The sequence below is a fragment of the Gigantopelta aegis genome, chromosome 14 (assembly GCF_016097555.1).
Source record: "Gigantopelta aegis isolate Gae_Host chromosome 14, Gae_host_genome, whole genome shotgun sequence".
Taxonomy (NCBI): Eukaryota; Metazoa; Mollusca; class Gastropoda; order Neomphalida; family Peltospiridae; genus Gigantopelta; species Gigantopelta aegis.
In genome coordinates, this window is record NC_054712.1 from 58,275,255 (window position 1) to 58,300,633 (window position 25,379).

The 25,379-nt window shown below is 38.6% G+C and overlaps 1 protein-coding gene across 1 annotated transcript in view; it reads right to left on the reverse strand.

Moving 5' to 3' along the window:
- Positions 1 to 3,919: 3,919 nt before the first annotated feature.
- The window catches only part of LOC121389363, a 159,054-nt gene continuing 137,594 nt past the window's right edge, over positions 3,920 to 25,379 (reverse strand). Inside the window, exons 69-78 of the mRNA XM_041520958.1 lie at positions 24,199 to 24,316; positions 22,261 to 22,502; positions 16,386 to 16,500; positions 14,705 to 14,994; positions 13,056 to 13,170; positions 10,444 to 10,661; positions 9,650 to 9,764; positions 7,986 to 8,209; positions 4,982 to 5,110; positions 3,920 to 4,125 (exon numbers count right to left, since the gene is read on the reverse strand). Of these exons, the coding sequence (XP_041376892.1) occupies positions 3,920 to 4,125; positions 4,982 to 5,110; positions 7,986 to 8,209; positions 9,650 to 9,764; positions 10,444 to 10,661; positions 13,056 to 13,170; positions 14,705 to 14,994; positions 16,386 to 16,500; positions 22,261 to 22,502; positions 24,199 to 24,316 (1,772 nt within the window). The remainder of the gene's footprint in view (positions 4,126 to 4,981; positions 5,111 to 7,985; positions 8,210 to 9,649; positions 9,765 to 10,443; positions 10,662 to 13,055; positions 13,171 to 14,704; positions 14,995 to 16,385; positions 16,501 to 22,260; positions 22,503 to 24,198; positions 24,317 to 25,379) is intronic.

Here is a 25,379-nt window from a genome sequence, read left to right on the forward strand (position 1 = left end):
TAAGTAGCAGAGTGTTTCTGTGCTTTAAATGTTATCTGTGCGGTAGTAAGTAGCAGAATGTTTCTGTGCTTTAAATGTTACCTGTGCGGTAGTAAGTAGCAGAATGTTTCTGTGCTTTAAATGTTACCTGTGCGCTAATAAGTAGCAGAGTGTTTCTGTGCTTTAAATATTATCTGTGCGGTAGTAAGTAGCAAATTGTTTCTGTGCTTTAAATGTTATCTGTGCGGTAGTAAGTAGCAGAATGTTTCTGTGCTTTAAATGTTACCTGTGCAGTAGTAAGTAGCAGAGTGTTTTCTATGCTTTAAATGTTATCTGTGCAGTAGTAACTATCAGAATGTTTCTGTGCTTTAAATGTTACCTGTGCAGTAGTAAGTAGCAGAGTGTTTCTATGCTTTAAACGTTATCTGTGCAGAAGTAACTATCAGAATGTTTCTGTGCTTTAAATATTATCTGTGCGGTAGTAAGTAGCAGAATGTTTCTGTGCTTTAAATGTTACCTGTGCGGAAGTAAGTAGCAGTAAGTAGCAGAGTTTTTCTGTGCTTTAAATGTTAGTGCAGTAAGTGCAGAGTGTTTCTGTGCTTTAAATGTTATCTGTGCGGTAGTAAGTAGCAGAGTGTTTCTGTGCTTTAAATGTTACCTGTGCAGTAGTAAGTAGCAGAGTGTTTCTGTGCTTTAAATATTACCTGTGCGGTAGTAAGTAGCAGAGTGTTTCTGTGCTTTAAATGTTATCTGTGCGGTAGTAAGTATAGCAGAGTGTTTCTGTGCTTTAAATATTACCTGTGCGGTAGTAAGTAGCAGAGTGTTTCTGTGCTTTAAATGTTATCTGTGCGGTAGTAAGTAGCAGAGTGTTTCTGTGCTTTAAATGTTATCTGTGCGGTAGTAAGTAGCAGAGTGTTTCTGTGCTTCAAATGTTACCTGTGCAGTAGTAAGTAGCAGAGTGTTTCTGTGCTTTAAATATTACCTGTGCGGTAGTACGTAGCAGAGTGTTTCTGTGCTTTAAATGTTATCTGTGCGGTAGTAAGTAGCAGAGTGTTTCTGTGCTTTAAATGTTATCTGTGTGGTAGTAAGTAGCAGAGTGTTTCTATGCTTTAAATGTTATCTGTGCAGTAGTAACTATCAGAATGTTTCTGTGCTTTAAATGTTACCTGTGCAGTAGTAAGTAGCAGAGTGTTTCTATGCTTTAAACGTTATCTGTGCAGAAGTAACTATCAGAATGTTTCTGTGCTTTAAATATTATCTGTGCGGTAGTAAGTAGCAGAATGTTTCTGTGCTTTAAATGTTATCTGTGCGGTAGTAAGTAGCAGAGTGTTTCTGTGCTTCAAATGTTACCTGTGCAGTAGTAAGTAGCAGAGTGTTTCTGTGCTTTAAATATTACCTGTGCGGTAGTAAGTAGCAGAGTGTTTCTGTGCTTTAAATATTATCTGTGCGGTAGTAAGTATAGCAGAGTGTTTCTGTGCTTTAAATATTACCTGTGCGGTAGTAAGTAGCAGAGTGTTTCTGTGCTTTAAATGTTATCTGTGCGGTAGTAAGTAGCAGAGTGTTTCTGTGCTTTAAATGTTATCTGTGCGGTAGTAAGTAGCAGAGTGTTTCTGTGCTTTAAATGTTATCTGTGCGGTAGTAAGTAGCAGAGTGTTTCTGTGCTTTAAATGTTATCTGTGCGGTAGTAAGTAGCAGAGTGTTTCTATGCTTTAAATGTTATCTGTGCAGAAGTAACTATCAGAATGTTTCTGTGCTTTAACTATTATTTGTGCGGTAGTAAGTAGCAGAGTGTTTCTGTGCTTTAAATGTTACCTGTGCGGTAGTAAGTAGCAGAATGTTTCTGTGCTTTAAATGTTACTTGTGCGGTAGCAAGTAGCAGAATGTTTCTGTGCTTTAAATGTTACCTGTGCGGTAGTAAGTAGCAGAGTGTTTCTGTGCTTTAAATGTTACCTGTGCGGTAGTAAGTAGCAGAGTGTTTCTGTGCTTTAAATGTTATCTGTGCGGTAGTAAGTAGCAGAGTGTTTCTGTGCTTTAAATGTTACCTGTGCGGTAGTAAGTAGCAGAATGTTTCTGTGCTTTAAATGTTACTTGTGCGGTAGCAAGTAGCAGAATGTTTCTGTGCTTTAAATGTTATCTGTGCGGTAGTAAGTAGCAGAGTGTTTCTGTGATTTAAATGTTACTTGTGCGGTAGCAAGTAGCAGAATGTTTCTGTGCTTTAAATGTTACCTGTGCAGTAGTAAGTAGCAGATAAATGCAGATTCAGCTTATGAAGGTTTTCATGACGAAAATAATGAAAATCAAATTATGCAAAACATTAATAAAACTTTGCAGGGTCTTCACCTAGTAAGTAAGATGAGTGTTTCGTTAAAAGCAAGGACAGGACACATTCTTGGCAAGTAATAAAATATAAAACTTCCAAGGCAGTGGTTTATATAACTACAATTTATACGTATATAACGTTGTACACATTTGTAAAAACAAATAATGCTATACAACACTTAATGTAATATTATTGCAATATTATTGCAAGTGTTCTCAAAATGCAATATTTGAATTTGTACCATATTTATATACAAATTTATAACATCTGTCTGTTTTATCAATCAATAAGTATGTGTAGACCCATGAAGAGGACATTGAAATATAGTGACATGCATGTAGACGACAGCGTTTCACCAAGCACACCTAAACATGCAAGACCCTGGCTGATGTAGATATGAGAGCTAGAGTTACTGTTGTAACTACTGTACCAGCTGTGTCTGCAGTTGGCTGTGGAGGAACTGTTGTTTTGCCTGATGTAATATACACAAGCCATTGTTACAGTAAATGACAACAGTAATGGCATTCATTTCATTTCAACATATTTTTGTGCTTATATCCAATTAAGGTACAAGCACGCTGTCCTGGGCACACACCTCAGCAATCTGGGTTGTCTGTCCAGGACAATGGGTTAATTGTTAGTGGTTAGTGAGAGAGAAGAGAGTGTAGTGGCCTTACATCTACTCATTGAGTCATTAAATCTCGCTCTATGTGGGAGCCGGTATCGGGCTGCGAACCCTGTACCTTCCAGCCTCATGTCCGATGGCTTAATCACGATGCCACTGAGGCCGGTAGTATTGGCAAAGAGAACATTCTTCCATAATTACACTGTAGAGATTGGGCATGGGGGATCATATAGGCCTATAACATAAACAGAAGCTCTGCAGTTCATCATGACACTGTGTAAGCTGACCACTGAAATATGGGTCTACCATGGTGACCTCTGCAATACTGATCTGTAGGTACAAATTGGTTATACACATCAGAGTAATGGGACTATCACAACAATCAATATATACATGTAGATAGCAGTACACCAAATAGCATCTATAACCAGGTCAAAGTTCAAAGTGTACCTAACTTTTAATAGTTCAGTTAGTGCTACCAGTCTACAGTGTTTGTTGTTAAAAATGTTTAATTTTATTTGGCCAGTAAATTGCTGTAATTTAATTTGAACAGGTATCAATGCACTGGTGCCAGCTACTGTTCTACTTGAAACATGTGTTGGATCTTAATAAAAATAGGACGACAATTATTGTGCTGAGCTAGGACAGACACAGATGCTATTCATCGGCTATTGGATGTCAAACATTTGGTAATTTTAACACATATTGTTAGAGAGGAAACCTGCTACATTTTTTCATTAGTAGCAAGGGATCTTTTATATGCACCATCCAACAGACAGGACAGCACATACCACGGCCTTTGATACACCAGTCATTGTGCACTGTCTGAAAAGAGAAATAGCCCAATGGGTCCACTGACGGGGATCGATCCCAGACCAACCGCACATCAGGTGGGCACTTTACCACTGTGCTACGTCTTCCACCTACCCACCCCGACACTGTGGATGAGGGTTATGTCCTGTTAGTGTTGGTGTAATATCCCTTATTTCTTTCTATCAGTATGTGTAAAATGGAAGTCTGAGAGAGATGGGCCTACCACATCGTCCGCAGGTAGCTTTGCAGTTAGCATCTGCCCACTCCTCGTATGGCGCCTTGCAGGATACTGAACCGTATTCGAGACAGTTGGGCAGCTTGTCCTTACACGGGAGAGCTGTGGACTGTGAGGGCGATGCTGTTGTTGAAACCTGAGGAGGTGACGTTGCTGAAAGAAGAACACAGCTCATGAAGACAACAGTGTGGCTGATGTTTAACAATTTATATATACACACACACGCACACACATGCAGGCACACACACACACACTCACCAGACACGCACACACGCACACTCACACACACATTTATCATTTAATAAGTAGCGTATTCAATGTAATTAAAGTATGTGATATTTTTCAGCTAGATCACATACTTTCAGTATTTGATAACTTTGCAAATTACATGTAAATATAATCAGATCATAGCATTAAAAGTACATGTACCATATATCAGTAATGAAAGTGAAAATCAGTTTACATTTTTAAATACATTTGAACCATCCATGTAGCACATAACCATAGTTTTTTAGGATTAGGTAGGCCTAACTCATCGGTTACGGGAACTATATCCACGTAACCGAACAATCGGTTACCCAAGTAAAACTCACGTGAACTGACTTCTGGTTACCTGAGATTTTGAAATAATGTCCTCTGCATGTTTTATTTCTGCACATCTACATATTTTGCTATGAGTTTTATTGCCCCTTACAATTTTGTACATTTGAAATATGACTACATACCATTTGCTGCAAAAGTCACATTTTACAAATGAGTTTTATTGCCCGTTACAGTTTATAATATACATTTGAAATATGACTACATACAATTTGCTGCAAAAGTCACATTTTAAAGAAATTGCTGTAGGCGGGCTCAAAATTGCCATCATTGGGCCGTTTCACCCATGGCAATTTATTTATTTAATTACCATAGGTGAAACATTCTTAAGTTCGAACCCTACAGTTTGCTGGGAATGTCCCAGACTTTACCAACAGAGAATACAATTCAAATGAAATGGCATACGTACGACATAGGTGGCAGAAGTTAATGCAGTTTTCTGTGGCCCATTTCCGATACACTCCAGTACATGCTTGCTTACCAAAGACATCACAGTTTGGAAGTTTGTCCTTACAGTTTGTGGGAGGCATTGTGGTTGCTGAATGAAACAAACCAAATCATATTTAATAACCATATGGTAAAATATCTTGGTACATATCAAAGTCGTAAGTCTTACTAGAACGTCAAGTGGAATGTAACACTTCGACGTTACACAATGACGTCATCTACTGGCACACTAAAAGCTTAAAGGAACGTCAACCAAACGAGTTGAGTGCTATAAATTAAGATTAATTATGGGTACCGTAATAAATAGGATATTAAACTCGTTACCATTTCATACCATGTTTGTGTCCCTTGTGAAATAAGTTTCATTGTCACTAAAGCTCGTGACAGTTGAACATTATTTCACTTGGGACATAAACATGATATGAAATGGAAGCTCATTTAATATCCTAAAAGTATTACATATCATATGAGGCAGGTATCCCAGGAGAAACATTTGTGAAGTATTCAGAGTAACACTTTCTTAATTCACCCAGAGCAGCATGTAGCTCAGAGGTAGAGCACTTTGGTTCAGAGGATCATATCTCTTGTCCCAACCAGTGCCCCAAGCCTGGTGTTTCTAATGTTGAGGTAATGTGCTGTCCTGTCCTGTATGTAGGTCAATGGTAGAGTACTTCGGTTGAGAGGATCACATCTCTTGTCCCAACCTGTGCCCCAAGCCTGGTGTTTCTAATGTTGAGGTAATGTGCTGTCCTGTCCTGTATGTAGGTCAATGGTAGAGTACTTCGGTTGAGAGGATCACATCTCTTGTCCCAACCAGTGCCCCAAGCCTGGTGTTTCTAATGTTGAGGTAATGTGCTGTCCTGTCCTGTATGTAGGTCAATGGTAGAGTACTTCGGTTGAGAGGATCACATCTCTTGTCCCAACCAGTGCCCCAAGCCTGGTGTTTCTAATGTTGAGGTAATCTTCTGTCCTGTCCTGTATGTAGGTCAATGGTAGAGTACTTCGGTTGAGAGGATCACATCTCTTGTCCCAACCAGTGCCCCAAGCCTGGTGTTTCTAATGTTGAGGTAATGTGCTGTCCTGTCCTGTATGTAGGTCAGTGCATATAAAAGATCTCTCTTGTTGTCAATGGAAAACTGTAGCAGGTTTCCTCTGAAGAATATGTGTTAGAATGGTCAAACATTTGACATCCAATAGCCATAATCAATGTGCTCTAGTGGTGTTCCCAATTTAATGTTGCAGTAATGTGCTGTCCTGTATGTGGGAAACTGTATATAAAAGATCTTCCTTGTTGCTAATGGAAAAATGTAGCGGGTTTCCTCTGAATACTATGAGTTAGAATGGTCAAATATTTGACATCCAATTGCCATAATCAATGTGCTCTAGTGGTGATCTTACAAACCTACTTCTAACTCTAGTTCCTAGCTTCACCCATGGTAATGGTACAATGGGGACTGCATGGCTTACTGCAAGCATTGATAACTGTACCATGAAATAAGTAAGTTTGAGACATCTCATCAGTCTTCTTCCACCCACTCACACACCTCAGTGCAATTCTGTCTCCAAGACATAGGAAAAAAAGAGAGGAATATTTTTGTAAGGATACCAATAAGCACATTTTAAACAGGCTCTTTGATGTGTGACATATGCTTACATGTATTTCACAAATTATCTTCCCATGGCCTTTGATGTACAAGTCATGGGGCTCTGGTTTGGATGGGAACTCATTAAAGGTGTTCCATTGCGGGGGTTCATCATTTCATTTCAAATTATTTTCAGACACACTGTCCTGGGCACACACCTCAGCTATCTGTCCAGGACAGTGGGTTAGTTGTTAATGGTTAGCGAGAGAGAAGAGGGTGTAGTGGTCTTACACCTACCCATTTCAAGTCGTTAAAATTTGCTCTGGGTAGGAGCCGGTACCGGGCTGCGAACCCTATACCTACCAGCTTTATGTCCGATGACTTAACCACCATGACACCACCGAGGCCAGTCAAGGGGTTCGATCATCCACCCCAAGCACCTCAGGCAAGCACTTTACTGACTGAGCTAGGTCCTGCACTGTTAGCTAGGCAGCTGTTATTGATCCTGTGGTCCTCTGCCTCTCTGGTGAATGCCAAACCACCAAGAATCCAATCCCAACCTCTAAAGGATGTTATCTTCCAACATGGCAATGAGTGATGGTGATGTGGACATTTACTACAGTATCTGATCCCAACCTCTAAAGGATGTTATCTTCCAACATGGCAAAGATTAATAGTGATGTTGGCACTTACTACATAATCTAACCTCCAAGAATTTTAGCTTCCAGCATGGCAAACAATGATGGTGGTGTTGACACTTCAAATTATTATAGAATCCATTCTCTACATCCAAAGGATTTTATCTTCCAGCTTGGTAAAGATTGATGATGATCTGGACATTTACTACATGATCCATTCACTTCATTCAAAAGGATTTTAGGATTAAGATTGATAGTTATGTTGATACTTGCTACATAATCCATTCCCTACCTCCTAGAAGTTTATCTTCTAACATGGCAAAGAGTGATGGTGATGTTGACACATACAGGATCTGTTCCCTACCTCTAAAGGATTTTATCTTTCGGCATGACAAAGATGACGTTGACATTTACGGCAAAGAGTGATCGATGGTTATGTTCATATATACTACAGGATCCGTTCCCTATCTCCAATAATTTTAGCTTCCAGCTTGGCAAAGATTGATAATGATGTTGGCATTTACTACAGAATCCATTCTCTACCTCCAAAGGAGTTTATCCTCCAGCATGGCAAAGAGTGATGGTAATGTTGGCATTTACCACAGAATCATTTTCCCTACCTCCAAAGGATTAATTTTATCCTTCAGCATAGCAAAGAGTATATAGACATTCACTACATAATCCATTCCCTACCTCCAAAGGAGTTTATCCTTCAGCATGGCAAAGAGTATATATAGACACTTACTACAGAATCCACAGTAGGCACGGCAGTTCATGTGAGCCCACTTCACATAGCTTCCTCCACAGGCAGCTTTGCCATAAGCCGGACAGTCTTGGATGGTGTCAACACATGGCCCTGCTGTTGTCGGAGCGGCTGTTGTTGTGGGTGGATTACAGTTGACTTTCTCACAGCATCCGCCTGCCTTCTCAAGCCGACATGATGGTGGGAGGTTCGTGTAAGTCGGACACCTGTTTAAAAGACAAACATTCACAACACACATGCGACTGGCCTCGGTGGTGCACTGGTTAAGACATCGGACTATACAGGCTGGTAGCGAGTTCTTAAGGGCTCAGTGGGTAGGTGTAAGGCCATTACACCCTCTTCTCTCTCACTAACCATCTAACAACTATCCCACTGTCCTGGACAGACAGCCCAGATAGCTTAGTTGTGTGCCCAGGACAGTGCTTGAACCTTAATTGGATATAAGCACGAAAATAAGTTGAAATGAAATGAACTGAAACACACTTGCTGGGATCTGAAATAATAATCTGGAACCAATTTTCACAAAACATCGTAACTTTATATGTCTGTCACTAGCAGTTATAGTGGTCATATTGGAGAAAACTTCAGGCTACTGGGATGTTTGGACCAGACCACTATCCCTTGAGGACAGGTGAAGTTGAACAGAAATATTTGGCATTTATTTCACACAGAAAATATTATATCATTACGAAAGACAAAATAAAATAAAATATGTAAACTTCAAACTATATTTGTTCTACTGTAACTATAGTAATAAAATTGGGTTTAGTTGTAGATTTACGTTTCCATGCAAAACTAGGCCTATGACATTTTATGAAATTAAGCCCTACATGAATGACAAAACTAGACCTATGACATTTTATTAAATTAAGCCCTACATGAATGACAAAACTAGACCTATGACATTTTATGAAATTAAGCCCTACATGAATGACAAAACTAGACCTATGACATTTTATTAAATTAAGCCCTACATGAATGACAAAACAACTTGTAACTCTGAACAAGGCAAAGTCAAAAGGGACATTCTCAGAAGGTTGTGACTGCGTCCGTGTGTCACTGCCATGTGCCCTCTCTGTAGGTGGGAGCCCGCTCCTTAGGACCATTACAGGCCTAAACTAGTCCTCCCATAGACATAGCATATGATAGCGAGTCATCGGAGCAGTCTTAACCTTGTCATAACATCACTTTAACTGTCTTATGTAGAGAGATAAGTTTTGCCGTTTGGATTCAATTAGATTGCAGTAAATTGAAGGGCCTAATAGCAATTAATTTGTATACCAATAGTTTATCAAGGGGCAGGGCTTCAGATATAATACACCTTTTAGGGCCCACAGAGTGTTAGAAAATGGAGGGGGGGGGACTGTCAGTTCAGTGACCTGTGTGATGAAAATACATGTATTTGAGGATGCTCCTCAAGAACATTTAGAATTTTCAGTATTAAAATATGGCATTTCCAGCCTTCTGAATACAGGTACAGACTCCCATGGCCCAAGGCCACTATACGCTATGGCCTACAGCTATCTGAGGTTAATGGGGGAAAACACGATTCAGGGAGGTCACAACTCCAGCTACCAAGAAAGTACCAATCCAACTGGGAACATAAAGTATTATGTGTATGGAACATAACCTATATTTTATCTTACTTTGGTGTGCACACATATATTCTTTTAGTAGCATCTCTGCATTCACATGAGTAATCGCATCCATCATCCCACTTCTCACCCTGGTGGTAAATCTTGCTCTTGTACACACACATATCTGAAAGAAGTCAATATTGTAGTCATATGTCATGTATATAATGAATAATGCTAAAGCTAACCAAAATATAGTATTACGTTTCAAAGCCATACCAACTAGCTTTCATAAAAACAGGGATGTGAGAGGGGCTGGAACAAAAAAGCTTACTGCGGCCGGGGTCCAGGGACCGCTCAAGGGCCCCTGAAGAAAAATTGTTTGCAACCCCTGGAACTGCCAAAAATTGCATTCAATGCTAACTGGTTATAACTTATAATATAAGGCACACATCATAAACTTAAAACTGTGAAAACATGCAAATGAACCTTGTGTGGTCAACAGTACTGAACATCATGGCATTTAGGCATTTCCGTGTAGCTCTCACATCCCGGTAAAAAGGTTTTACAAAAAACAGTTTGTTGCTTTCGACTACCAAGATAAGATGAAAAATGTTGGAAGAAAGCATAAGAGAAGGATAAAAGCACATCATAATCAGGATATTTTAAATACATTGAATTTCATATTTATGATTATTTCTAACCAGCTAAGCAGGAGGCAGAGCTACACAGTATTGGTGAGGGCCAGGGGATATCACCATTTTGATATTCAATGTCTTTCTGATCATCATTTGGCTGTAGTAGCCCAAACTGGACTTTTACCTCACATCGCATCATGTAATGTTATCTAGGCTTTAAGTTCTCACTTGAGTGCCCTGAGTAGACCGAGTGAGTTCCAGTGAGGTATCCTGGTCTGAAGCCGGTGAATCCACCATTGTAGGATCCAAACACGCCAGGAACAACGTGAGTCTGGTCGGGGCGCACCGTCGATCCATCGGGTTTCCGACATATCGGAGTCTGACAACATCCTCCAGGACTGTTCACCAGGTAGCAAGTGGATGGAAGACCATCATACTTCGGACACCTGCAAAGGGAGTTTGTTTTAGTTTAATTTATTTGCATGTTTTATGTTTATCGGTTGTTTAATTTGATACAGCACGTGTATGTAACATCATAACATGGAGATCGGCATTTACATACGTGTAGGATTGTTTGACAAATGACTCCATTAAATATTGTTTTAAATAAAAAGCATTTTTATATTTAATTACAATTAAACTTTGTTTTGTTTAACAAGTACATTAATTTATTCATCTTCAACTATTGGAAGTCAAATATTTGGTTATTCTAACATATAGTCTTAGAGAGGAAACCTGCTACATTTTCCCATTAGCAACAAGGGATCTTTTGTATGCACCATCCCACAGGCAGGATAGCACATACCACGGTCTTTGAAAAACAACTTGTGAGACACTGATTTATATCTAAACATACTACTCTAAAGTTGATTTGTTTTGTTTATCGACACCACTAAAGCTCATTGCATTATTAAATCCGCTATTGGGTGTCAAACATTTGATAATCCTGACATACTCTTTAGAGAGGAAACCTGCTACATTTTGTTCATTAGCAGCAAGAAATGTTTTCCATGCACCATCCCACATACAGGATAGCACATACCACAAGGTACACAGACTGAAACGAGAAATAGCTCAACAGGGCTCACAGACAGGGATCGATCCTAGAATGACCGTGAATCAGGCGAGCACTTTACCACTGGACACATACCTCTGCTACATGCTTTACCACTGGACAGATACCTCTGCTACATGCTTTACCACTGGACACATACCTCTGCTACATGCTTTACCACTGGACACATACCTCTGCTACATGCTTTACCACTGGACACATACCTCTGCTACATGCTTTACCACTGGACACATACCTCTGCTACATGCTTTACCACTGGACACATACCTCTGCTACATGCTTTACCACTGGACACATACCTCTGCTACATGCTTTACCACTGGACAGATACCTCTGCTACATGCTTTACCACTGGACACATACCTCTGCTACATGCTTTACCACTGGACACATACCTCTGCTACATGCTTTACCACTGGACACATACCTCTGCTACATGCTTTACCACTGGACACATACCTCTGCTACATGCTTTACCACTGGACAGATACCTCTGCTACATGCTTTACCACTGGACACATACCTCTGCTACATGCTTTACCACTGGACACATACCTCTGCTACATGCTTTACCACTGGACACATACCTCTGCTACATGCTTTACCACTGGACACATACCTCTGCTACATGCTTTACCACTGGACACATACCTCTGCTACATGCTTTACCACTGGACACATACCTCTGCTACATGCTTTACCACTGGACACATACCTCTGCTACATGCTTTACCACTGGACACATACCTCTGCTACATGCTTTACCACTGGACACATACCTCTGCTACATGCTTTACCACTGGACACATACCTCTGCTACATGCTTTACCACTGGACACATACCTCTGCTACATGCTTTACCACTGGACACATACCTCTGCTACATGCTTTACCACTGGACACATACCTCTGCTACATGCTTTACCACTGGACAGATACCTCTGCTACATGCTTTACCACTGGACACATACCTCTGCTACATGCTTTACCACTGGACACATACCTCTGCTACATGCTTTACCACTGGACACATACCTCTGCTACATGCTTTACCACTGGACACATACCTCTGCTACATGCTTTACCACTGGACACATACCTCTGCTACATGCTTTACCACTGGACACATACCTCTGCTACATGCTTTACCACTGGACACATACCTCTGCTACATGCTTTACCACTGGACACATACCTCTGCTACATGCTTTACCACTGGACACATACCTCTGCTACATGCTTTACCACTGGACACATACCTCTGCTACATGCTTTACCACTGGACACATACCTCTGCTACATGCTTTACCACTGGACACATACCTCTGCTACATGCTTTACCACTGGACATATACCTCTGCTACATGCTTTACCACTGGACACATACCTCTGCTACATGCTTTACCACTGGACACATACCTCTGCTACATGCGTGGATGTGTATGAGGTATGATTGGCAGCATGTTTGGTCACCCTGAAAGGTCTAGATACTATCAAGGTCATTACTGTAAGTAGAGAAATAGAAAGAACGTTTGTTTTGTTTAACGACACCACTAGAGAACATTGATTTATACATCATCGGCTATTGGATGTCAAACATGTTGTAATTTTGACATATACATCTTAGAGAGGAAACTTGCTACATTTTTCCATTTGCAGCAAGGGATCTTTTATATGCACCATCTCACAGACAGGATAGCACATACCACGGTCTTTGATATACCAGTCGTGGTGCGCTGGTTGGAACGAGATAGAGAATGCTTACAGTGGGTTGCACTTGTAGTATCCTGATCTGGCATCAAAACACTGACACTTGTAGTCACACTTATCTTCCCATGTCTCACCCTGGTGGTACATCCTTCCTTTGTACACACAAATCCCTGAAAACAAGACACATATTTAAATGCTTTTGATTCTTCTGAAAAAAAAGATGCTGTATAACATCTGGTTTAAAAAAAAAAAAAAAAAAAAAAAAAAAATTCAGTTGAACCTTTTGCATACAAATCAGTATATTTTAAGAGAGAGACAACAAAGGAAACGAAAAGAAAAACGACCAAAAAAACCTACTTGCTCATGGCTGTTTTAAATACAAGTTTGAATATACAGCAGCATTCCTTTCAGAAAAAAACAACAAAAAACCCCATCAATTTACTTTTAGGAATATACAGCACACACTTTTTAATTTCCATCAGTGGTTAATTTTACAGGTGTTTGTGATGCAAACTACTTCTGGCAGAATGCAGAAATGAGCTTTTTATCCTATCTAATTTCCACAATTTTATGGAGAACATGCTTTGCATCACTGTAAGCATGTCAACATTTGATATTGAGCAAAGCCTAAATTTTTGTTTCACTAACATTAAAGCTTTATGTATCTACTGAACCAAAGAAACATGATACAATTATTTGGTAAACCAACTGTCAATATGGGCCTACAGTTTTCACAAAACATTTACACTTTTAACAGTTTTCACAAAACACTTATACTTTTAACAGTTTTCACAAAACACTTACACTTTTAACAGTTTTCACAAAACACTTACACTTTTAACAGACAAATGGAATTTTTCATATTTGTAAAAACGCACATGCGTCTGAGAAATAACGGTTATGGAGTCGCGTTTTAGTCTAGTTTAACATCACTGACACTTGTTTCACTTTGCTGTATCCACATTTGTTACAGGTTTGTAAATTAACAAAATGTAGTGTCCATTTTTACGGGCTGAAACTAGGGTCTAGGTGAAAAATATGCCTTAGTGTTTAAAAAATAGGGTTCGTCCCTTTAAATAAGATTTAAAAAAACCTAAAATAATAATAATATTCACATTTCTTTTGTTATTCAGTAGTTTAATTCGGTATCTTTTATTTTCTCAATTTTACTCCAATAGAAGTAAACTGAAGTACAGTGAAAGCTGTCTAAACCGGACCCTGAATATATCGCAATCCTGTCAACACTGGCCAATTAAGTTTCATGGCCCTGAATTTTTTTAATTCTAAAATGCAACCCTCAAAATACCGGATCCTGTCTAAGTCGGATAAATATTAGGTCCCCAATATGATCTAGTTTAGACAGGTTTCACTGTACAGTCATTTAAACAGAAACAAATAAGAAATAATCATTATTTAAAAAAAAAAAACATGGATAAAGTAAAGAAAGATGAAATACATTTAAACCAACAGACATCGATGGCTTAGATTAAACTGGAGCAAACAGAAAAGACGTCCGAACCAAAGCAGCAAAGGAGAAAGAAGGAAGTTACAGTCACGTGACCGGAACAAGAAGGAGACTCACCGGAAGATTTTTAAGCCATCTCCATGGCTGTTGGGATGTTCGGATCAGACTAATATCCTCAGGGGAACATGCATTTGTTTGAGGTCAGGTGAAATAGAAGATAAATAATTTTGTTATCTTACCTCGTAGACCAGTGACATTCTGTCCAGCAGGAACTAGAGCACCATTACCAGGAAGACTGCTTCCGCCAGTGAACGTTGATCCTGGGGGCATCACTATGATCTGCACGTCGGTGGGTTTTGGGGTCGGAATCTGACCGTTTGGTCCAGGCGTGGGAACCGGCTGTGGCACAAGGCCCGGTGTGGGAGTGTAGATGCCTTTATTAGGCACATTGCATGTCAGACTTGGGCAGCACTCTCCAGGCACGGCCACCTTCTGGCAGTATTGTGGAAGTGGAGGGAACTTGGGGCATCTGAAATAGAGGCACACCACAATTAATCGTGGTTCACAAAATTCATGGTTGTAGGCCCACTGATCAATGTATCATTTTTCAATTTGCATACTGCTATATCAGATTTGTAGCTTGCAATCTGCTAGGAATCCCAATGATGCAGTAAGGCATTTCGGCCAATCACAACATTTGATTCTGCTGTGTGTGACATGTTTGCTTGGGTTATCCCAGACACAACACGTACACTATCATGGAATTGCAAAATGGTAAATATCGTATTTTTGTTTTCTGTCAAGACAGTCTTGTCCTTTACTTTTTCCTTCTATGATACACTTATTTACAATTATTTTAAAAGTGACATTAAAATAGTTTGTTGCTCTTAAAATAGTTTATTAGAATGTATAGCTGGTGAACTTCTCATGACCTGGATGTTCACTTGTAGATTCCTTGGACGCCATCAATACACTGACAGACAAAATCACAGCCGTGAGATCACTTACTTGGATGTTCACTTGTAGATTCCTTGGACGCCATCAATACACTGACAGACAAAATCACAGCCGTGAGATCACTTACTTGGATGTTCACTTGTAGATTCCTTGGACGCCATCAATACACTGACAGACAAAATCACAGCCTTGAAGTCACTTACTTGGATGTGCACTTGTAGATTCCTTGGACGCCATCAATACACTGACAGACAAAATCACAGCCGTGAGATCACTTACTTGGATGTTCACTTGTAGATTCCTTGGACGCCATCAATACACTGACAGACAAAATCACAGCCTTGAAGTCACTTACTTGGATGTGCACTTGTAGATTCCTTGGACGCCATCAATACACTGACAGACAAAATCACAGCCGTGAGATCACTTACTTGGATGTTCACTTGTAGATTCCTTGGATGCCATCAATACACTGACAGACAAAATCACAGCCGTGAGATCACTTACTTGGATGTTCACTTGTAGATTCCTTGGATGCCATCAATACACTGACAGACAAAATCACAGCCTTGAAGTCACTTACTTGGATGTGCACTTGTAGATTCCTTGGATGCCATCAATACACTGACAGACAAAATCACAGCCTTGAAGTCACTTACTTGGATGTTCACTTGTAGATTCCTTGGATGCCATCAATACACTGACAGACAAAATCACAGCCGTGAAGTCACTTACTTGGATGTTCACTTGTAGATTCCTTGGATGCCATCAATACACTGACAGACAAAATCACAGCCTTGAAGTCACTTACTTGGATGTTCACTTGTAGATTCCTTGGATGCCATCAATACACTGACAGACAAAATCACAGCCGTGAGATCACTTACTTGGATGTTCACTTGTAGATTCCTTGGACGCCATCAATACGCTGACAGACAAAATCACAGCCTTGAAGTCACTTACTTGGATGTGCACTTGTAGATTCCTTGGACGCCTTCAATACACTGACAGACAAAATCACAGCCATCCTCCCATGTCTCTTGTTCTTTGTGAACCGTTCCCTTGTAGATGCAGGTCGCTTCAAATGTACAGTTATAGCAGTGTTAATTTATTAAGTTATATTCTTAGCATATTTGCCTGTAATTCATAAAATACAACCAGTTAAACATCAATCAGAAAATAAGATAAATTTTATTAAGTTTAAAAAAAAAAAAAAAAAACAGCTGGAAGAATGTACACTATCAGACTGTAAGCAGATGTCAAGACCTACGTACTACACGTTATTTTTCTACGAATTGGGTCAGCAAGTGTACACTATCAGACTGTGTAATACCTTGACATTTAAATGTTAAAAAATAAACCGAGTACTTTCACCTTCTTTTGATATAGATAATTTTACTTTTTCTTTAAGCAATATTTCTTAGAGCTTCTACAGTTGTGTATGTATATTACACAAATAACTACATGCATGGTATCTTCCTTATAATGTTGATGTAAGTACATGTAGTTTTATATTGAAATAGGTTTTATCAATGCAATATGGCATATATGGACTCAAAGAAAGCTTGAAACTGATTAAGCAGTACTTTGACTAGCATGTGTCTCTTTTTATTATTGATTGATTTTTAATATAAGTATTTTAAGTAAAAATTACAATTTTAAAAAAATAAGAAAAACAATTTAAAAGTTAAAATTCATTGTGATAAACTTTGGTAAACCAAGTTTCACTGGTTTAGAGTTTATAGTTTGTGAGAAATGGAGATAACTGTGAAAACTTAACAGTGGAGCTAAACACAACACCTACATATAGAATACTAAACGAGTTTGCCTGTCATACCACTTTTATGAAACAAGTGAACAGTTTTGGTATCTGACGAGTGAAAGCGAGTGAGATACAAACACTGTTCACGAGTTTCATAAAAATGGTAGGACAGGCATGCTAGTTTGGTATTTTATTTATTACAAACCAACTGCAAACAAGCCGCAACGCAGAAGTAAGCAGATGTCAAGACCTACGTACTACACGTTATTTTTCTACGAATTGGGTCAGCAAGTGATCTACGTCACACGTAAACGTAAACGTCACAGTGAGTAATGAGACGTCGTGAATGTAGTTTAGAATTGGGCGCGAAGCTTGCATTAAGTGGTAGCTAATGATCAAAATAATGAGACGTCGTGAATGTAGTTTAGAATTGGGCGCGAAGCTTGCATTAAGTGGTAGCTAATGATCAAAATAATGAGACGTCGTGAATGTAGTTTAGAATTTGGCGCGAAGCTTGCATTAAGTGGTAGTTAATGATCAAAATAATGACACGTCGTGAATGTAGTTTAGAATTGGGCGCGAAGCTTGCATTAAGTGGTAGTTAATGATCAAAATAATGAGACGTCGTGAATGTAGTTTAGAATTTGGTGCGAAGCTTGCATTAAGTGGTAGTTAATGATCAAAATAATGAGACGTCGTGAATGTAGTTTAGAATTTGGTGCGAAGCTTGCATTAAGTGGTAGCTAATGATCAAAATAATGAGACGTCGTGAATGTAGTTTAGAATTTGGTGCGAAGCTTGCATTAAGTGGTAGCTAATGATCAAAATAATGAGACGTCGTGAATGTAGTTTAGAATTTGGTGCGAAGCTTGCATTAAGTGGTAGCTAATGATCAAAATAATGAGACGTCGTGAATGTAGTTTAGAATTTGGTGCGAAGCTTGCATTAAGTGGTAGCTAATGATCAAAATAATGAGACGTCGTGAATGTAGTTTAGAATTTGGTGCGAAGCTTGCATTAAGTGGTAGCTAATGATCAAAATAATGAGACGTCGTGAATGTAGTTTAGAATTTGGTGCGAAGCTTGCATTAAGTGGTAGCTAATGATCAAAATAATGAGACGTCGTGAATGTAGTTTAGAATTTGGTGCGAAGCTTGCATTAAGTGGTAGCTAATGATCAAAATAATGAGACGTCGTGAATGTAGTTTAGAATTTGGTGCGAAGCTTGCATTAAGTGGTAGCTAATGATCAAAATAATGAGACGTCGTGAATGTAGTTTAGAATTTGGTGCGAAGCTTGCATTAAGTGGTAGTTAATGATCAAAATAATGAGACGTCGTGAATGTAGTTTAGAATTTGGTGCGAAGCTTGCATTAAGTGGTAGCTAATGATCAAAATAATGAGACGTCGTGAATGTAGTTTAGAATTTGGTGCGAAGCTTGCATTAAGTGGTAGCTAATGATCAAAATAATGAGACGTCGTGAATGTAGTTTAGAATTTGGTGCGAAGCTTGCATTAAGTGGTAGCTAATGATCAAAATAATGAGACGTCGTGAATTAGTTTAGAATTTGGTCAAAATAATGCGAAGCTTGCATTAAGTGGTAGCTAAGTGGTAGCTATGATCAAAATAATGAGACGTCGTGAATGTAGTTTAGAATTTGGTGCGAAGCTTGCATTAAGTGGTAGCTAATGATCAAAATAATGAGACGTCGTGAATGTAGTTTAGAATTTGGTGCGAAGCTTGCATTAAGTGGTAGCTAATGATCAAAATAATGAGACGTCGTGAATGTAGTTTAGAATTTGGTGCGAAGCTTGCATTAAGTGGTAGCTAATGATCAAAATAATGAGACGTCGTGAATGTAGTTTAGAATTTGGTGCGAAGCTTGCATTAAGTGGTAGCTAATGATCAAAATAATGAGACGTCGTGAATGTAGTTTAGAATTTGGTGCGAAGCTTGCATTAAGTGGTAGCTAATGATCAAAATAATGAGACGTCGTGAATGTAGTTTAGAATTTGGTGCGAAGCTTGCATTAAGTGGTAGCTAATGATCAAAATAATGAGACGTCGTGAATGTAGTTTAGAATTTGGTGCGAAGCTTGCATTAAGTGGTAGCTAATGATCAAAATAATGAGACAAAATAATGAGACGTCGTGAATGTAGTTTAGAATTTGGTGCGAAGCTTGCATTAAGTGGTAGCTAATGATCAAAATAATGAGACGTCGTGAATGTAGTTTAGAATTTGGTGCGAAGCTTGCATTAAGTGGTAGCTAATGATCAAAATAATGAGACGTCGTGAATGTAGTTTAGAATTTGGTGCGAAGCTTGCATTAAGTGGTAGCTAATGATCAAAATAATGAGACGTCGTGAATGTAGTTTAGAATTGGGCGCGAAGCTTGCATTAAGTGGTAGCTAATGATCAAAATAATGAGACGTCGTGAATGTAGTTTAGAATTTGGCGCGAAGCTTGCATTAAGTGGTAGCTAATGATCAAAATAATGAGACGTCGTGAATGTAGTTTAGAATTTGGCGCGAAGCTTGCATTAAGTGGTAGCTAATGATCAAAATAATGAGACGTCGTGAATGTAGTTTAGAATTTGGCGCGAAGCTTGCATTAAGTGGTAGCTAATGATCAAAATAATGAGACGTCGTGAATGTAGTTTAGAATTTGGTGCGAAGCTTGCATTAAGTGGTAGCTAATGATCAAAATAATGAGACGTCGTGAATGTAGTTTAGAATTTGGTGCGAAGCTTGCATTAAGTGGAAGTTAATGATCAAAATAATGAGACGTCGTGAATGTAGTTTAGAATTTGGCGCGAAGCTTGCATTAAGTGGTAGCTAATGATCAAAATAATCACTCAATTGTTGATCGGACCAGCAAACATTGAGCTGAGTGAATGGGATTGACGATGTGACACTGACATTTTATACATATAGGGCCGTTATAAAAGAGTCGCAGGTCGACATCCTTTTGGCTTCATACAGAATAGGCCCAAATATAACGGCCTAATTAACTTATCGCAATTTCAATTAATGGCTACACTTTTAAATTATTTTGTACAAACACGGTTAGATACGCTAATAATCTCTGAACAAAACATTTTCAACAGCAATTTTGCACTCAATGTTTTCTGGTGTTCAGAACATGGACGCGTCATGCACCCAGTTTATATTATTGCAGGAAGATGCAAAGTGATGTCATTCGAATACCGATGTCATTCAAATTTAGAAATGACCCTGCCAGTCTGCACGTGCAATTATTACACTAGTTAGATATTGAGTAATTGTTATGACATGAGTAATATCTTACACTGGTGTGTAATAAACATATATATATATATATATATATATATATATATATATATATATATATCCCGCCTTTTGTCTTTGGACAGGGTGCGACAAAAAAATATGTTGGCTTGTAATAAATAAAGGATTCGTCACAAGTTTTTTTCAATATGGAAAATATCAACCAAGTCTACATTAATCGTTATTTGCCTCAGCAGAGCCTCGACAAATACCGATTAAATAGACGAGGTTGATATTCTACATATTAAAAAACATGAGTAGCAAATTCTATTTTTCCTACAACACTTCTAAAATAAAAAATGTATACCATATTTAGTAAATTGCAGTACTAAAGTCACCTCCATCGGTAATATGACGTCATCATGGTTAGTACACGTTACTTTGATGTCACGCACTTTAACTACATGTTATGAAAACATTACACTCAGGTGTACAGGTGTTGACGGCTTGTAAACAAATGACCCATTCACAGCAAAGAATTATTACAGAGAGACCTTGAAAATCTGCACATACCTTTAAATTTGCATACCATTATTAACCCAGTTAATACCCTAAATTATCACATGGGTTTATGACATGGATATCATGGTTAAGTTATAGGATAAATAAAAATTATTAGATAAGCTTGTGTGGCATACTGATTTTACGAAATGAGTGTCATGATTTTTGTATTCCCCGAGCGAGAGCAAGGTTAAGGCCAAAAACACACTGGATCTGGGTCTGGGTCCGATGAGTATGGTGCCAGTCCAAAATGAAATGCACTGAATCGAATGTGACAAAACAAACCACGTCTGTGCTGACGTCGACTACAGATCTGGCAACAGACGTCATAAACATGCTCTATATTTTCACACTGCCAGACTGGCAGCTGCACAATGTTCGAACCTTACTCATTAATTTTTCTTAATAACCAACAGGAAAGGTATATATTAATCAATGTGGATTTCTTATACTTACTGTTGATGTTTACAGAAGTAAATGTATCTAAAGATACGAATGCATTATTATACTGACAACACATTACAGTTACAGACCCAGAGGCTGATGTCAAAATACACCTGACATATGGCATCTGTGCCACACTCGCCAGACCCAGACCCAGACCCAGACCCATGGGTCTAATACACGAATCATGAAACGAGTTTTGTAAAATCAGTATGACTAACACACAAGTATAATAATTTCTTTATTATCAATATTGTTATTTCTTTTTGTGAATAACAAGGACAGTCTCAAGATATTTAAACCACATTGAACAAGAAGGATACAACAAAATTACTTCATATTTGACATGCACAGTCAGAGCAAGGACTGGGGAAAACAACGTCATGTTATGACATCACTTCCCACAATCATGTCATTACACTTGTTATTACAACTGGCCTCAGTGGTGTCGTGGTTAAGCTACTGAACATAAGGCTGGTAGGTACAGGGTTTGCACCCAGGTACCGGCTCCCACCCAGAGCCAGTTTTAACGACTCAATGGGTAGGCATAAAGCCACTACACCCTCTTCTCTCTCACTAACCCCTAACAAATAACCCACTGTCCTGGACAGACAATCCAGATAGCTGAGGTGTGTGCCTAGGACAGCGTGCTTGAACCTTAATTAAATATAAGCACGAAAATAAGTTGAAATAAAATGAAAATGTTATTACATGATATTTATTAACTTGGTTATTGTGAACCATGTGAACACTAAAGTTAAAAAAGTTGGTTTTGCTTAACAACACCACTAGAGCACATGTGAACAATAACTGTTCTTCGTACTTACTTCTACGCCCATTGATTACTCCTGGCCCTGTGGCAGGGCGTGGCCCACTGGAGCCCGTGAAGACGGTGTGCGTTCCCAGTGGTATTATGTTCTTAACGGTTGGACTCAGGGTGGGCGACTGCGTTGGCCCATTGTTTCCTATCAAAGTCTGGATGCCTTGACATTGTGGAATCTTACAGCATCGGTCAGTTGTGTCCGGCACAAGCCTGCAGTAACTTGGTAAGCTTGAAAACGCTGGGCACCTGTGTCATTTTAAAAAGAAAAATATTTGTTATCAACTTCAGACCATGTGCAGGCGTATAGTCAAGAGTCAAATCCTTACAAGAATTGGAGAGGACAGTAATATATTAATTTATTTTTCATCTTTCAAGGTGTGGGTGGGGGTGGTGGTGGTGAATAATCTTCAGAGTTAGAGGTACCAAGACATCACCTAGCCCATCCATTTCCGATGCCTATTCCTAATTATTAAGCAGAATTACTGCTGAATTAGATATTACTCAGGCCTTTCCCCAGGATTTTTTTAAGGCGCTTACATATTTAGCATCATTATAAGACAAAAATCAAGACAAAAGAAGTGGGGTAGTGGGTTGAAAACAGCCTTCAATCCATCAAATCATGTTGGGGTTTTTTGTGGGGGTTTTTTTTTGGGGGGGGGGGTGGGGGGGTGGGGGTAAAACTTAAAAAAAAAAAATAACCCATCAATTCCCCACCCCCAACAATTTCATAATTTGGGCCATGTTGTTGTTGATTTCAGCATCATGTTAAATGCTTGTTGTGATTTCTGCTTGTAAAATACCTAAGCTAAGAATGCTGACGTCACAGTATATTCATTTATAAAAAAAGAAAAAAAAGGTAATAAAATAAAATTTTACGGTCTTTTTAAAATCCAGCTAACTTATTAAATGTCACCTCACAGTTTTACAAATATATATCTAGCATTATCTAACAAATATGATTATTGTAAACTAATTCAGTGTACGTGTAACTGCAATTTGTATAAATACTGCATGTTCATTTCCCGCGATCACGATCTGCATGTGTGCTCACGACCATAGGTACAAAATTAACAAAGACAAAGGAAATAACCAAAACTGCAGTTAGGTATTCATTGATGCAAACAACTATTGCTTTTCTACAAATTTACATCAAGATTTACTTCTGTGTAACTGTACTGTTTAATGTCCGCAACGATGTCTCTTGACACGTGGGTGTCAGCTGACTCTGAAGCGTTACGTATATTACGCCAAGAGCTTTCCTTAGTTCAGCCAACGAACGTTCTTCCTAATGTTCGCGAACTATTTGATTGGTGTCTGTCGTGTCCATTTGGTTTAACGTGAAGCACACAAACCAGTGTAGCGAACGTTTTGTTTTCGCTCGGTCTGGCTGAACTCAGCCCTTGGGATAACCTGTACCACGTGACCAGAACAAGCCCGCCGACAATTAAAACGGTGCGATCAATGGACCTCAAAGTGAACATCTAAAGAATTGCAGAGATACCAAATGGAAGTGTGATAATGTGTGGTGAATGACGTTACGGATCACAGCTCCATTGTTTTGTATACATGTTACAAATTAAGCCGACACGGTCCTGCAGTTAAGGCGCTTACCAGACAAGAAGGCGCTTACTTGGCTGGCTAAGGGAGCACGGGCCGTGTCGGCTTATCGCTCTAGGGAAACCCCTGATTACTTATCACATCTTGCATATATAAACACTACATTTCAGCACGTTTCATGTGTTTTTGGTCATCCTGATCTTTTTATTAGCTCAAAATGCATTTTAGGCTGAACAGAAAAGGAACTACGTCAGTCAGTGTCTTCAGTTTGATTCTACATTATTTATAAACAATATATTTTTCACTAATTTCAAACCATGTGATGTAATGAAAATGAAAACGTAACCTAGTGAATGTGAATAATACACTGCATGTATATACTGACCTTTGGTTGCACTTATACACATTTTTACTGGCATCTTCACATTTGCAGGTTAACATGCAGCCATCATTCCATACGTCACCTTGGCTGTGATGGGAGCCATCCTTGTAAACACATTCGGCTGAAAACACATTTCAATATGATTTCCAATAACAATATTTCAGTACAGAACGGGTTTTGTCGAAAAAATATTAACAGAAAAAGAAAAGAAAGAAGATATTTGTATAACAACACATCAGTACATTTAACTAACTGTTTCAACACATCAGTACATTTAACTAACTGTTTCAACACATCAGTACATTTAACTAACTGTTTCAACACATCAGTACATTTAACTAACTGTTTCAACACATCAGTGCATTTTAACTAAATATTTTAACACATAAGGCATTCTTAGTTTAGGACAGAGTTTGACATGTTTAGTGTAGGTATTTTGTAAGATGCTTTGCAGCATTTATGTGAAAGCAAAAGTAGGAATAGCCGTTTTTATTCGTTATTGGGAATACAAAGTAATCAGTAGAATAGATTTAAACTGTACAACTCACAGCTCGTCATTTTATATTCTTACACAACCTTTGGTGAAAACATTATTCGTTATTTTTTATAACACATACTTGTTAACACATACATGTGCAATAACATTTTACAGACATATGACTGGCTGCACCTAGGTGATGACCAGGTCACCAATACCTTACCATCCAGTGGAAAAGCATGATAGAAATCGATCACTAGATGTGACATACAAATTAACCTGAAATTGACTTGTCTGTGACACACAAGTTAACCTGAAATCGACTTGTCTGTGACGCACAAGTTAACCTGAAATTAACTTGTCTGTGACACACAAGTTAACCTGAAATTAATCTGAAATGGACTGTGACGCACAAGTTAACTTTAAGCTCTAGAGCCATACATAGGGTTTAGTTGGAAAAGGTATTTAAATTTATTTTAAAACTGTTTTCTGATGATACATATATGTAATAAATAGAATACTACATTCGTGTCCGTTTAGATACCATTTATCTTACAACTCGTTGTTTAAAAACGTATCCCAAATATATACATACTGAACATCAAAAGAATAAATGAATGAATGTTTAATGACATCCCAATACAAAAATACACATTGGCTATTGGGTGTCAGAAATTTTTAATTACATTTTCTTTAATTTGTTTTA